Source organism: Cicer arietinum, chromosome 6 (assembly GCF_000331145.2).
Source record: "Cicer arietinum cultivar CDC Frontier isolate Library 1 chromosome 6, Cicar.CDCFrontier_v2.0, whole genome shotgun sequence".
NCBI classification, from domain to species: domain Eukaryota; kingdom Viridiplantae; phylum Streptophyta; class Magnoliopsida; order Fabales; family Fabaceae; genus Cicer; species Cicer arietinum.
Genome location: NC_021165.2, coordinates 66249705 through 66263767, shown reverse-complemented (window position 1 = coordinate 66263767; position 14063 = coordinate 66249705). Strand labels below are relative to the sequence as shown.

Below are 14063 nucleotides of genomic sequence, written 5' to 3'. Positions count from 1 at the left end.
AATAATAAAAAAAAATATGAATTTGATGTATTTTTTTTTCAATTTGTGATTATTTTTTCTTTAATTTAACGTGTTTTATTTGTTCAATTTAATTAATTTTATTTTATTAATATAATTATTACTATTATTATTATTAAATTTTATAATACAATTATTTATTAATGTATTTTATTTTATTAATAGTTTTTTAAATTTTTAAATATTTATTATTTATAATTTATTAAATAATAATTAATAAAATAGCAAATATATATATAGAAGTAGATGGTTGCATCTCCAGATGCAACCTTCTATTAAAGATAAAAAACATTTGCTTTATATCGTCGTATCTCTAGATTGCTATCAACGACTGAAACTAAAAAGTATGGCATTTCTATATTATTTTTTCAAACCATGACAATTTGATAATAAAAATATATAAAGAAAAAAAGTCGCAAACACCCCATTCTAGAGTAAGAAAAAATAGTGTATATAAAAAGAAGTGCTTTTAGAAGCACTCTCGCCTATTATATTATATGTGGATCCTACATACATGCATAACTTTTATAATTGTTTTTTTTTTTAATTTAAAAAATTAAATTGTAATTAATTTATTACAATTTTAAATTTAAATTTATAATGAAACAATTAATTTAACAAAATTTAAATTTAAAATAAGACGGTCAATTTAAGAATATTGATATTTATTTTTAATTAAAATTTAAGGATGTATATATAATTATTTAAATAATATAAAAATATATATATAGCATATCGCACGTAGTTTTGTAATTATAATTGTGATACTCATATTTCAAGATGGCTTATATTGGCCGCTGCATGCTATACATAATTAAATTCTCAATCTAAAGTTTTTCTTTTTTAATTTCAAATATTTTTGTGAATTATTTTACAACTTGCAAAACACAGTAAATATGAAATTTCATAAATTATAATTAATTTAATATTTCAGAAGTTAGATAATTATGATTTAATAGATAAAAGTATTGTATATATAAAAAAAATAGATAAAACTGTTGAAATGTAAAAATCAGTGAAACCGTTTAATTTTTCTTTATGTGTTGGATCGAGGAGATTGGATACTTATTAAACACTACATTATAAAATAAATTATGTATATTGTAGAGTCTCTAAACATTTAAAGAAAAGGAATGTAAATAAATTTTGAAGGAGATGAATGATCCAAATCTCATCATGATGACTGGATTGAATAAAGAGGGGCATACACTATAATATTGCAACCTATTTTTTATATTAACGTCTAATTTTTTTTGAGAATTTAATGGTTATTTTTAAATTATAATTACAAAATAGACTTACATTATATAATATCGTATTTTTTTAATGTTGGTATAAAATTATTTATTTTACAATTGAAAATATATCTTTATTAAATTCTTAAAATTGTCCTGCGTATACTCTCAAATAATTTAACAAAAAAAAAAAGTAATAGTAACTCTGTAAGATAAAACAAAACTATTATTTGGATTGAATTAGACTTCAAGTGTGAATTACTTAATACAATTTTGCAGATACCAGATATAAACGCTGGCATCGCCGACATTGTAAAAAAATGGCATCACCGACATTATAAAAAAAATGGCATCACCGACATTAACCATCAACCATTAATGAACGGATGCTGGAGTAACATAGTTGTTGGTCCTTTCATAGTCATTTTGGTCCCATCAGATTACATGTGGCAAAGAGCCATTGGTTGAAATGATAGGATGACATAGTATGGCATCGTAGGTAGACAAATACAGTTGTTCATGGGAAACATATTCACAATTATATAAAAACTACTTATTATAATCAATTTTTACAATTAAACAATATAATCGAATTTGATTATATAATTCGTAATTAATTTTACAATCATTTTTTTTAAATAAAGTTCAATTTAAAAAAAAAAAAGAATTCTGAAAAAATAAATTGGTACTTTCTATAAACAAATTTGACTTAATTGTAGTTTTAGTCTTTCTATTTTAGCTAAATCACAAAAATATTTCATCATTTTATTTCTCGTACTTTTAGTCCCAAAAAGAATTTTGATATAAAATTTAATGAAGTGTTAATTTTTTTGCGCTTGAAATCTCGTGGTGCCAGCTTTGGTTCCCCTATTTAATAAAATGTCAATTTTTTTGCACTTGAAATTTAATGAAGTATCATTTTTAAGTCACACTAGGTCTCAAGATCTCGTAGTGCAACAATTGTACTTGAAATCTATTATCATAAATGGTATGGTGTGACTTAAAAAATAATATTTCATCAAATTTTGTACCAAAACTAAGGAGAAATAAAATGAGGGAACTACTTTCATTATTCAGCTAAATTAAGGGGACCAAAACTGCAATTAAATCATTAATTGTATTCGATGACAAACTCAAAAAAATATTTTGAAAGATTTTTCAAAAGAAAAAAAATGAATTTTTTTACAAAATCTTTGTTTCGAGAAAAAATTCAAAAACAATTTCGAAAAAATTTTCGATATAAAAAAATTCCAATTCATGTTTTTGAAAATTTTGACCTTAAAATTTATTTTAAGAAAAAAGTAACAAAAGTAAAATAAAAATTGTCCATGATATATCTATATATACATATGAATTAACGGGCAATTTAGAAAATTGAAAATTAATTATTTTGTGCATTAAGCATGTTGATATATTAATATTATTTTTTTTATAAATTTTCTTATTATTCTTACTAGTTAATGAAGTAATTAATGCTATCAAATAAGTTTCGTGGGATTTTTCCATAACCAAATGTCCATATTTATGTGAATATTTTGTATCTTGCTATTTAGATTAACGGTCACAAAATTTGAAAGTTATACTTTAAACCTTAATTTTAGTCTCTTAAAAAAATGAGTTATATATAGTTAAACTGCAAGTGGTCACAAACTCGAAAGCTAAATTCAAAAGCGTGGTATCGTTTTCGAATTATGTGGATTGAAAATTTTGTTGAGAGAAGTGACTTAATTAAAAGTAGACAATTAGATTTTTTAATTGATGATCGACCAAAGAAAATTGATCACGATGCAATTTTTTATATGCTCAAATGTGTTATTTAACATAAGACATAAATAAGTGTTATAATTGTCCAAATTTAAATTTCTTCTCGGTCAAAAAAGGAAAGTTTAAATCTCTTGTATGCAATATCATATATTTAATTCATTTGAGAGTATTCTCATATTTTATTCTATAAAAAATCTAAGACATAACTTATATTATTCGTGAGAGACATATTTTTTTAGCACCATTCATATTACTCAACATGATTTACTATAAGTTTAATGTCTATCTTTATGATTATTTTGTTATCTATATAATTTGATAATATTAAAATCAAAATACTATTCATTGTAGTTAATTAGTCATAATGAAAATCTCTTATAACAATTATACAATGTTCTAATAAGTAGGTTAAATTGATATACACGTTACACTTAACCTTTTTACTTATGTGTTGATTTCACATTGAATCATGATATTGTATATTAATGATATCACATTATTATATTGTATATCTCTAGTATTGCATGACACATTAATATCCTGTACCTATGACTTGTGAGGAGTCATAAGTGTGATCATTGGTTTGAACCAGATTATCTCAATTGATCTATGTTATCAATCTGTTGGACTAATATAGCAATTGAAAGATTAAAAGTTTGAATAATTACGATAAAACCAAAATCACAAAACATAGCAAGACTTGAAAAGACGATGACACATTAAATTGATATGCTTTACTGCATATTTGTTTCAATCATGTATCTTTCGTAAAATTATGCAAGATTTTTTTTATTAAATTCCAAAACGAATTAAAAAAAATTAAATAATCAAAATGAATATTAAATAAAAAATATAATTAAATTTATATTTTATATTAATCTAAAATTATCTTTACATATTCAACTTGTTGGGTGAGATGCATATATTTTTTAAAATTTGTTTGAGATTTTATTATTATTCAATGGGAGACTTGTATTTTTTTCGATATATATCATCACACCCAACATTAAAAAATAATGTTGAATATAAATAGACAATAGATCATTTGATCAATAAACTCTCTATACCAAATTAATCTTATTTTACGTAATTCATCTAAATATAAAATGAATAATACTAAATAATTACATATTATAAAAATGGATTATATTATAAAGTAATTGATTAAATCAATCGAACAAATGATCCATCTAGTCTATTATATATTTGCTAAGAAAATTACAACTCTTGTCCATTCAAATTTGGTCTTTTTTACTTTATTTATGGGTTCAATAGTAGTATTTTGTATTTTCCTTTTTCTACAATAAACCTCTCGCCCGTCTTATTGTTCTTTCTCCATATTTTTATTTTATTTTTTCTTCCAATTTTTATCCTACCTCTCATTACAAAAAAAAAAAAACTATCTTCTTTGTTTTATGTGCAAACTGAAACAATTAATATCATAAATATGATAAATATTTATCATCTATAAATATTAAAAAATTGTAAAAATAGTATTTATAATTAATATATTTAAAAAAATACCAAATAAATATTTATCAATAATAAATATAATAAATTATAAAATAAATATTTGACATCAATATATAAAATAATTATAAAATCAATATTTATCAATAATAAATATTAAAAAAATATAAAACAAATAAATCTTTAACATTGATCAATATCTTAAAAATAATATAAAATAAATATTTATCAATAATAAACATAAAAAGTTACATCAAATAAATCGTAGTACAAATATCTAATATTAATAAATATAAAAGAATAGGAGATAAATATTTATAATTCATAACCGAGTGGACACATGAACTGAATTCAGATTCGCTTTGATGAGTCTCGGTATCGCCGTGTGTCTTTCTTGCAGAAATATTGAAGAGAAGCTTTCTCTGAATCCATAGCAGTTTCTTCACTCCACTCAATCATTGTAAGTCACCCTCTTTCATATCTATCATCGATTCTTTCTTTTCTTTTATTCACAAAACTCTCTTTCTTTTTATTCTTTCCAATGCATTCGACATTCAATTCCACCACAACAATACGGAATTAGGTTAAGTTTTAGATTCAAATTTTTCTTAGTTCGTTGTAGTAGGAAATGAGATTACTCTTGATTTGGATTCGATGATTGTTCGATAGAAGGTCATTTGTAAGAATGAATCATAGCTTACAGCACTTGTTTCATTTTTTTAAAATGAAAATTTCTTTTATGCTAAGCGTGTTTAGTAAATGGACTAAATTGAACACTTTTGGACAAGTTGTTTTTGTAGTTGATGATAGAATGAGAGTAAATTCTACATACATGCTTGTGGCGAGGAATTTATGAAAATAAGCTGTTTTTATTAGTTCTTATAAACACTTAAACAAATGCTTATGTTGTAAGATAAAATCCCAACAAGTTCTTTTAAATGTCCCCATGCTTTAGAACTAGGCCGTTTTTTATGATAAAAATATATATTCATTTTTATGGGAATGGGAATGTGTAGGTAACAAACTGATCTTTTGTTTCTTCAATTATTCCTTTTTTTTCTCATAATTTCCACTCATTTGTTGTAGGGTTTCATATAAGTGTTGTTAAATAGGTGTAGCGGAATTTGAACAAATCAATATTGTTCTGGAATATGTTATTTAATACAAAATGTTGTCCAATCAGCAGCTACAGTGGTACTATAGCATTGTTTCATAGCCGAATTTGAACAAACTTACTATTTTCTACAATCCGCAATTGACTACACTGTTCCATATGCATGATGTTTTTCTTCCCATAAAATAGCTAGTTAAATCTAACTAAGCCGTATCCATATTTGTTTTCTTCAGGCTAGCCTCTTCAAAGGATGGGGAAATCAGAAGCAGATGAGAAGATTCTGAGCTACAATGATGTGGTGCTTAGACGATCTGATCTAGACATCCTTGGTGGTCCATATTATTTGAACGATCGAATTATTGAGTTTTATCTCAGCTATCTTTCTTCATGCCATCCCTCTCAGGATATCTTGCTGGTTCCACCATCCATTGCATTTTGGATAATACAATGCCCTGTCGCCGAGTCTTTCAAAGATTTCTTAGAGCCCCTTCAGTTGTCTGATAAGACACTGATTTTATTTCCCATCAATGACAACGACGACGTTAATACAGCTGAAGGTGGATCTCATTGGAGCTTACTTGCATACTACCGCAATGCTAATCAATTTGTTCACCATGATAGTTTCATAAACATGAATGCAGAACCTGCTAAGAAACTCTATAAAGCTGTTCTTGGATACGTCGGATTATCTGAATCAGGAACCGAAGCCCGCTTTCTGGAGTGCACTAATTCACCTAGGCAAGTGAATGGGTATGATTGTGGCTTATATGTCACTGCTATAGCAAGAGTCATATGTGACTGGCATGTAAATGGTAAAAAAACTGATGCAAATGAGATGTGGTTCTCTGCTGTGAAGGAGCAGGTTACTCCATCTGCTGTTGACTGCATGCGAAGCGAGATCCTGGCTTTGATCAGAGATCTAATGGCAAGACATTCAGGCCAACGTGCTCCGGAATAAAAATTGGTTTCTACTAATTCGATTTTGATGGTCTCCAATTTAGTGTCGTGTCTATTTAAACATTTGTCTACACAGTTAGTGCTTAAGCAAATTGTATCTTAGTATATTGGTGGTTTTAACTTTTAAGGAAGTAAATACAAAGATTATAATAACTCTTGGTAAATTTTTTGGAACTGTGTTTGAAATTAGATTTTCATTACACTTGAACGTAGTGACAGGCTTTCTCTGCTACAATGTGACGGAAAGTTCTCATGCATACGTTGTTTTCAATCAATAGTGTGAAAAGTATAGTTGCATTTTTATATCTGCTTTTTTAGGGGTGCTAGTTTGATTTTTGTAGGTTTTATTTAACAAAGTCCATGATTTATTTTCATACAAACTCTTTTTGGTCAACAATTCTTTCATACAATCTTGAATTTTAAGTTGTTACATCAAATTTGGAAGTAATGCATGATGCTGTGCAGATATGACTCATAACTATTATCCAGGACCAGGTGTCTATATGGCTGTCATGTGTGGTAACTATATATGTTTATAAATTGTATCTGAATTTTAGAATAGGGGAAGGAAAGTTTGGGTATTCAATTAGGAATTGGTGGTTGGGAGACCGCAGATGATTCTCTATTTTATTTTTTGGAACATTACTCGATGTTTTCTGGTAGTATTCATTGTAATTGATCAATGGAAGAATCATTATTCAGTGATATTAATTCTGTTATACAAGTTCTAGCAATTAGTTTCACTTTCCACCCTTATTTCTTAAATTAGCTATAATTTGCCCCTTCATGAAACTCTATGACATGTTTAAGGAAAAGAAGTTAAAGAGTTATCAACGGTAAAGAAAAAGACAACTGTAATCTTATTAAGTCAAAGCTGCAAATCATTATTAAATGATCTCATTACAATTAAGCGGTTGAAAAATTTCAGCAGTCAATAAGTTTTAGTTAAGATGAAATTGTTTGGTTAGTGCTCTAAGTTTAATGTTTGAGTGTGTTTGATTTGCTAAAATAATAAAGGATTGAACATCACAACTTTTTTGTTCCTTATTTGATTCAGAAATTGATCATGGGACTCAACAAAAACAGTACTAAGGGGTTTGAACAAAAATGAAATAACTTTTTGTCCCAAGTACAAACTATCAAAATACTAAAATACGTTTTTTATTTCTACAAAAAAAATTAAAATTCATCTCTACTATATCATCTTTTTCTTTCCCTCACATTTATCTCTCTATTTTCTATCTCCCTCTTATGTATTTCTATCATTTCTCTTTGTTATCTATCTCGCTCTTTCTACATCATTTTTTTTTCTTCATTGATTTTTAAGTGGCACATGATCATTTAAAAAAGTCACACGATCATCCATGTATAGTTGTGTAGTCAATATTTAATTCTCTCATTATAAAACTCACTTTTATTAAAGTAAAAATTATAATATTTTGTCCAATGCATAGACATATCAAATTAAGTACAATGCAAAATTGTTTGTTATATACATCGACCATCAAATACAGTGGAGTACAAAAAGTTGTTATGTGTTATCTTGTATCGTGCGGTACATAAAGTTTTGTGAATCAAACACACCATTTGACTTAAACAATATTGATCATATTTATTTCATTTACGATTCAAAAAGTTTTGTGAATCAAATGAATAAGAGAATTAAGAAAAATAATAAATGAAAGTGTTAGTGTGTACGTTCCATTAAAGGCACCGGCAATATCCCAGCTACGTGTTTCGAAGCTACCATCAAGGCATCAATCCATCATCTTCAAAAGTGACTTCGCATGAGATGACAATCATGAACGTTTCTACTTCCTTTTGATAAATTTAGACATGAATTTTTGCTCTATCTTCAGTTGACATGTAAGAAAATGCTTTCAATAATAATACAATTTCATGGTTTACAGTGGATTTTTGAGTGACCTTACATCGGATTCGCTGCCTTGCGTTGCAGTATATCATTAAATCGTCATCCAAGGCGTTGCTTTCAAGACCAGGGTTTGAGGCTTTTTATTTTCCACCGCTTATTTATTGTATCATGCATAGAACTTCAAAAACTCTATCACGCAAAACACTGCACTTTGCACTGCTGATTTGTATGTGTACAACTGCAATCTGTAATGAACTCTGTTTTGGTTGCTTCAGCGCTTATTTTTTATTATACGAGGGTCTTCCTTTTCAATTATAGGTTTGGCAATTTTGTCATTTCACTTGTAGCAGATGACTTTTCATACGTTAAACTTAACAGTAAAATTATAATGAAGGGTGAACTACAGTATCTGAAGTTAAATTATGATGCATTTGACCCTAAAGTGTAAATTCATCGCAATCACTTAAGAAGTAGTAAATGGTGGAGGATATGCAGGCTCATCTTGAATACAAAAATAAGCTTCCACTGTTTTCAAAAAGACATAAATACATGAGTCCCTATAGAAGTATCACTTGTATTTAGCCATTGACATTTTAAAACATCCAAGAGAAATGATAGGGAGGACAACCAGGAGAAAATATTTGAACAAACATGCGGATTCAGTGTTGAATACTACCCATCAAAATTTTAAGGAACTTGTACATCTGATACTGTTATCTGCTAATATTTATCGAATCAACATAAACTCGGCATTTCCATTAACGTGATTCAACGGTTGGAAGAACTATACCATACGCAACAGTAACTATATATGCAAGTCCTGCACCATCAATAGTATACATCAAAAGCATCAGAATAATAAAAACTCCAAAAAAAAAAAACAGAACAAGCAACACATCATGCTTCACACCATTACATTATGAAGATCTATCAAATTACCCAAATCACATAACAAGAGAAAAAATACCCTTTTTCCCGTGCTAGTTATTCCGATAGTATCATGTCACTTCAACAATTTTGGTAATGACACAATTTTAGCAGGGAAGCAAAGTTATCAGTATTCACATTGGATATCATTATTCTTTTCTTTTTAATTTTCTAGGACAGAAAGAAGGGGAAAGATTGAACCAACATAACAGAAACGCAGCGCCTTTTGACATTATCATCTATCAAAAATGAAATACAGGATAAAACAACAGGGATTCCTGAATAAGGAACAGACCCTTAGAATAGTTTTATAAACGGTTACCATGTAATATGGTTTTGGTAAGCTTAAACAAGAAAACAATCTGGGGGAGTTGATAAAAGCTCATGCATAATAATTTAAAGACGTCACAGCAAAGGATAAAGTTCCCACCAAATTTAAATTATCTTGCATGGTATTCAACCTAGGCTTGGATCCAACTTGTGCCAGTTATCACATATTCATTAGTGCAACAATAGATAAAGCTCCATGAAATTCAGTGATTTACTAACAATCAAGGTATAGTTACAAAGTTCTAAAATTGGAGGGCATTCACATTTAGAAAACTTGATAAACCAATCTCCAGTAAAAATAATTATAAATGAAACTCACCTCTTCTGGAGATTATTTACGCCATACTAGTGTGGCTAGTGTCCATAGGATAACTCCCCAGCACTCGCAGGAATGTAGCAAACTCCTGCAAATTGTATTGGTTTTAGAGCACATACTCAGATAATAATCCTTTCAATATGCTTCATAAATTAAATTAAGTCACACCTTTAGATGCCTTAAGGCATTTTGTGCATTCTGATCAGCCATTGATGCTTCAAAATCAATATAGAAAAGATAATCAAAGTACCTGTTAAGATATGCATTGTAATCAGCACAGCAATTATTAACAATCCAACATCATTGTAGACACAATACTAAAGATGATTTGAACCAATTAATTGATGAATGGATTAGAAATCAGAAAATGAACTATGGCTATATGGCCTTCATTACTTGTTGTTATCATCAGATGTTCTTAGAGGTTGATTCCGCAGAGGCCGGCTTTCAATCTATATAAAAAGAGTAAGCCAATTGTACAATCAGAAACATACACTTGCAAATGTAACTTCAATAAAAGATATTGCACCTTGCCCCAAGAAGACAACTAACCTTTGAAAGATTAATTTGACGCAGGGCAAAAACAGCAAGGGCCTTGAAAAGTATACCAGGACCCTCTTCTAAAGAACAAACTATACTTGTCTGAGAATTCAATAGCACAATCAACAGCAATATTAAATGTTGATGTCAGTAAGTATAAAACCAAACAACTGGAGAGACATGATGCATTCCGCGAGTCCAGTAATTTCAGCTATTTATGCTATTTGAAGGTACCTTAAATGGCCTGTCTGTGCCTGGAAGTATTGGTTCTCGCGCCAACACTAAAAATCGGGTGACATTATCACTATCATCCTGCCAATGCAAATCCATTGGTCACCAAATCCATGATAAACACAAATTGTCTACCATGTAATTTAAAACACACTGACACATAGACCCAAACCTGAATGTCTCGAGCAAGTACATTTAAGCCATAGATCTCTGCAGCAGCAGAGCTAGCAACAGCTCCTGCATCTTGTAGTTCATGGAGGGCAACATGCTATAATTTGTAACTATGTTAGGATAACTGATATTGAAAAACAAGTCAACAATAACAGTAGAGACTAGAGAGTCAAAATCTATAATACCCTTCACGACATATGCATGTGTAGTGAGAGGAGGAGGGGGGTATGACTCTTGAGAAGAGTAAGAAAAAAAGATATTTTTGTCTTTCTGGTGTTGTTACAATAAGTTGTCTGTTGGTTAAGTAACAAAATTTTAGAGTATTGTCCTAGACGCCACCTTTAGTTTATGGCAATGGTCAATGTATCAAAATGGAAACCATTTACTAAAATGCACAATTTTTAGTCTATCATTGCATCAAATGTTGGGCTTTCAGTAAATATTTTTCATTACTTGATTACTTTAACCAGTGCCCTATATATGGACACTTGTCAACCAAAACCTTCAAAAATTAAACACGGAGCAAAACAAAAACCGTGAGCTATCTAGTGCATCATTTTTTAAGCAAGTCAAGCATACACAATCGTGATCATTAATTAATCAACAGAAACACTTGAAATGATACAAGAAAAACAGCTCCCAACAATTCTCCACTTACTTTTGCAGCACCCGCTGTATCATCTACTGCTTCTCTGACCAAGCCCAACCCTGCCAGGGTGTTCTCACATTGTGCAAGAGCCTAAAACATCACCACTTTGGGTTAGTTTATAGTTAGAAAAAAAAAAGTAAGGTATAAAATGTCAGAGTCACACCTGTGGATGACTAAGAACACGCTTCAAATTCTCAAGTTTAACACCATGATTGGCCATCAAACAATGATGGACTGCATATTTTACTTCTCCTACTATATGTAACCTGTGCCTGAGTAAAAGGTCATAATTTCTGTGGATGCTCCCTCCCAAAGAATTCTCAATTGGCAAAACTGCTCTGTCTACAAGCCACCTTTCAACAGCCTATCATGGGAATCCGAGATCACGAAAAATAAAGAGACTACAGACAGTTATAAACTAACCATCTTGACAATCAGAAAGTAAGAACTAACTGGAATATGTTATTTTGAGATTTTATTAGTTATAACTTGTAATGCAAAACTACCAGAGTTATATGAGCAAATACGACAGCATTGCACAAATTAATCAAGGTTAACATAGGTTTTGCAACTTATATTCACCAAACACTAAAACTAACATCAAAATAAAATGAAAATCCATAAAGAAAACCACTACGCAGAAGTGCAAACAAGTTCAAGTTCAATCGCCCACCTAAGTACAACCTATGAAGCATGGGTACTTTCTAAAATGGTGAAGTACCCGTATCGGTACTCGTACTGTACTGTGGGTACTTTGTTTTTGTTATTATTTTATTGCGAGTAAAATTAATAATTTTTTTATACATTTATATAATATTATTTGTGTATCTAAGTTAATTTGTTGGTATAACCGACACAATTTGTGTTTTTTTAAACTTTTATTGTGATTTTGTATTGTGAATTGAATAATTCTGATCTCTTAGTTAAATTATACAAAAAAATCATGTTTTCCATTAACGTACCCCCGTACCTTCCTTTTTTTTTAAATACTGTATCCCATACCAGTACACAGTACCGTACTTATGTATCATAACATTAAAGGAACTTGATAAAGAAACATAGACATAGTAACATATTACTAGCAAAGAGGAAAAGGGTAACATAATGTTTACTTCAAAAGCAGTGTCAAATTGTTCACAAGGCACAGCTTCACAATTTGGATAGGCCTTTTGTGCCGCAGATTCACTGTAAGCACCACGAACCCCCTGAAAAATGCAATATTCTGAGCTTATATATGAAACAACATTGTCAAATTGTGGCTATGCTGTATGTGAATGTGGATTCCCTGCAGTCGAAAAGTATATGCATTCACGCATTCGGGCATATTGGTGGCTATCCAATCTTGATCAAACTGTCCAAAAAATACCAATAATTTTATAATAATTTAAAATACTGAGTTTAAATATGGACCGCCCAATCTTGATCAAACAACAGTCCATTATCTAAATGCGTGAATGCGGTGACTTGGACAACAGGGAAGACGAATCCCTATATGCTACAGTGTTGCAGTGTAGCAGAATTGAACAAATTGTTATCGTAATATGATACACTATTGTCAATAGTACAAATTGTTGTCAAATAGAAGCTATAGAACTATAACATAACGAATTTGAACAAACAGCAATTTTTTGATTTGCGATTCACAACATTGATATGAAATTACGAACAATATATAAAATTCATCATACACAAGACAAAAAAATCCTTAAAAATGACGAATTTTTTAAAAAAATGTTAAAAACGGTTTGCATGCAAATTGCAATGCAAAAAGCAAATACCTGATATGCAACACGAAGGCGCGAACCATCGGAAACAGCACTAGATAACTGATTCGAAGATAAAGGCCCTAAAACGAATCGCGAAAAACATCAGAAAGAGTGAAAATGTGAGAGAAAGAGGAAAAAGTGATACGAACTTGGAAGAGAGAGTGGATCTTTGGAAACGACGTCGTTTGGGAGTGCGGAGGCAGAGCTTGTTCGCAATTCAACGGACTGCAACGTGTCGTTGATGTCGTTATCCCTGTGGCCGCGAATGGAAGCGCGAATGCGGAGATTACGATGTCGTTTTGAGGGGAAATTGAGATTGATGGATGGAAGGGGGTTAACGGAGTCAAAGGGGGAAGATTGACAGTGGAGATTTGGTGGAGAATGGGATATGATTCGTGATGATGCCATGAAAGGCTTATTGTGTTGGGTGAATAAGTCACTGGATTGGCTTAGTTTACTTCACGATCTTCTCTCTGTATTTCTAGTCTGCCTTGTTAAGCTAATTCCTGTTTTTTTTTTTTTTTTTTTTTAAATATTTTTTTTTGCTGGTGTGGGGCCCACCAGTAATTAAACCTCTCAAGTGTGGCATATCACACGCTTGAATGTGATTTATCGAATACTAATGGCTGGAGATGGAATAAGTTAGGACGTCTATTAGCGGTATATAGCATAATTTATTTATGGTCTGACCTACTTAATAAC

The 14063-nt window shown here is 30.0% G+C and overlaps 2 protein-coding genes across 2 annotated transcripts; one reads left to right on the top strand and one right to left on the bottom strand.

Annotated features, from left to right (window-relative positions):
• The first annotated feature begins 4808 nt into the window (after positions 1–4808).
• On the top strand, positions 4809–6755 carry LOC101498866 (NEDD8-specific protease 1). The gene is made up of 2 exons (XM_004505890.4): positions 4809–4947; positions 5835–6755. Exon 2 carries the CDS (start codon positions 5852–5854, stop codon positions 6557–6559), a length of 708 nt encoding a protein of 235 aa, XP_004505947.1. The 5' UTR covers positions 4809–4947; positions 5835–5851; the 3' UTR covers positions 6560–6755.
• Positions 6756–8933: 2178 nt separating this feature from the next.
• On the bottom strand, positions 8934–13849 carry LOC101499187 (arogenate dehydratase/prephenate dehydratase 2, chloroplastic-like). The gene is made up of 12 exons (XM_004505891.4): positions 13511–13849; positions 13374–13441; positions 12708–12800; positions 11759–11959; positions 11605–11685; positions 10948–11043; positions 10779–10856; positions 10557–10646; positions 10401–10456; positions 10173–10254; positions 10008–10092; positions 8934–9251 (listed from the first exon to the last, which is right to left on the bottom strand). Exons 1-11 carry the CDS (start codon positions 13767–13769, stop codon positions 10024–10026), a joined length of 1173 nt encoding a protein of 390 aa, XP_004505948.1. The 5' UTR covers positions 13770–13849; the 3' UTR covers positions 8934–9251; positions 10008–10023.
• Positions 13850–14063: the final 214 nt, after the last annotated feature.

Coding starts and splice junctions, on each gene's coding strand:
- LOC101498866 (XM_004505890.4), top strand. CDS start 5,852: ATGGGGAAATCAGAAGCAGATGAGAAGATTCTGAGCTACAATGATGTG.
- LOC101499187 (XM_004505891.4), bottom strand. CDS start 13,769: ATGGCATCATCACGAATCATATCCCATTCTCCACCAAATCTCCACTGT. Junction 11,686..11,758: donor GTGTTCTTAGTCATCCACAG/GTGTGACTCTGA, acceptor GTGATGTTTTAG/GCTCTTGCACAATGTGAGAA. Junction 10,647..10,778: donor GCACAGACAGGCCATTTAAG/GTACCTTCAAAT, acceptor TTGAATTCTCAG/ACAAGTATAGTTTGTTCTTT.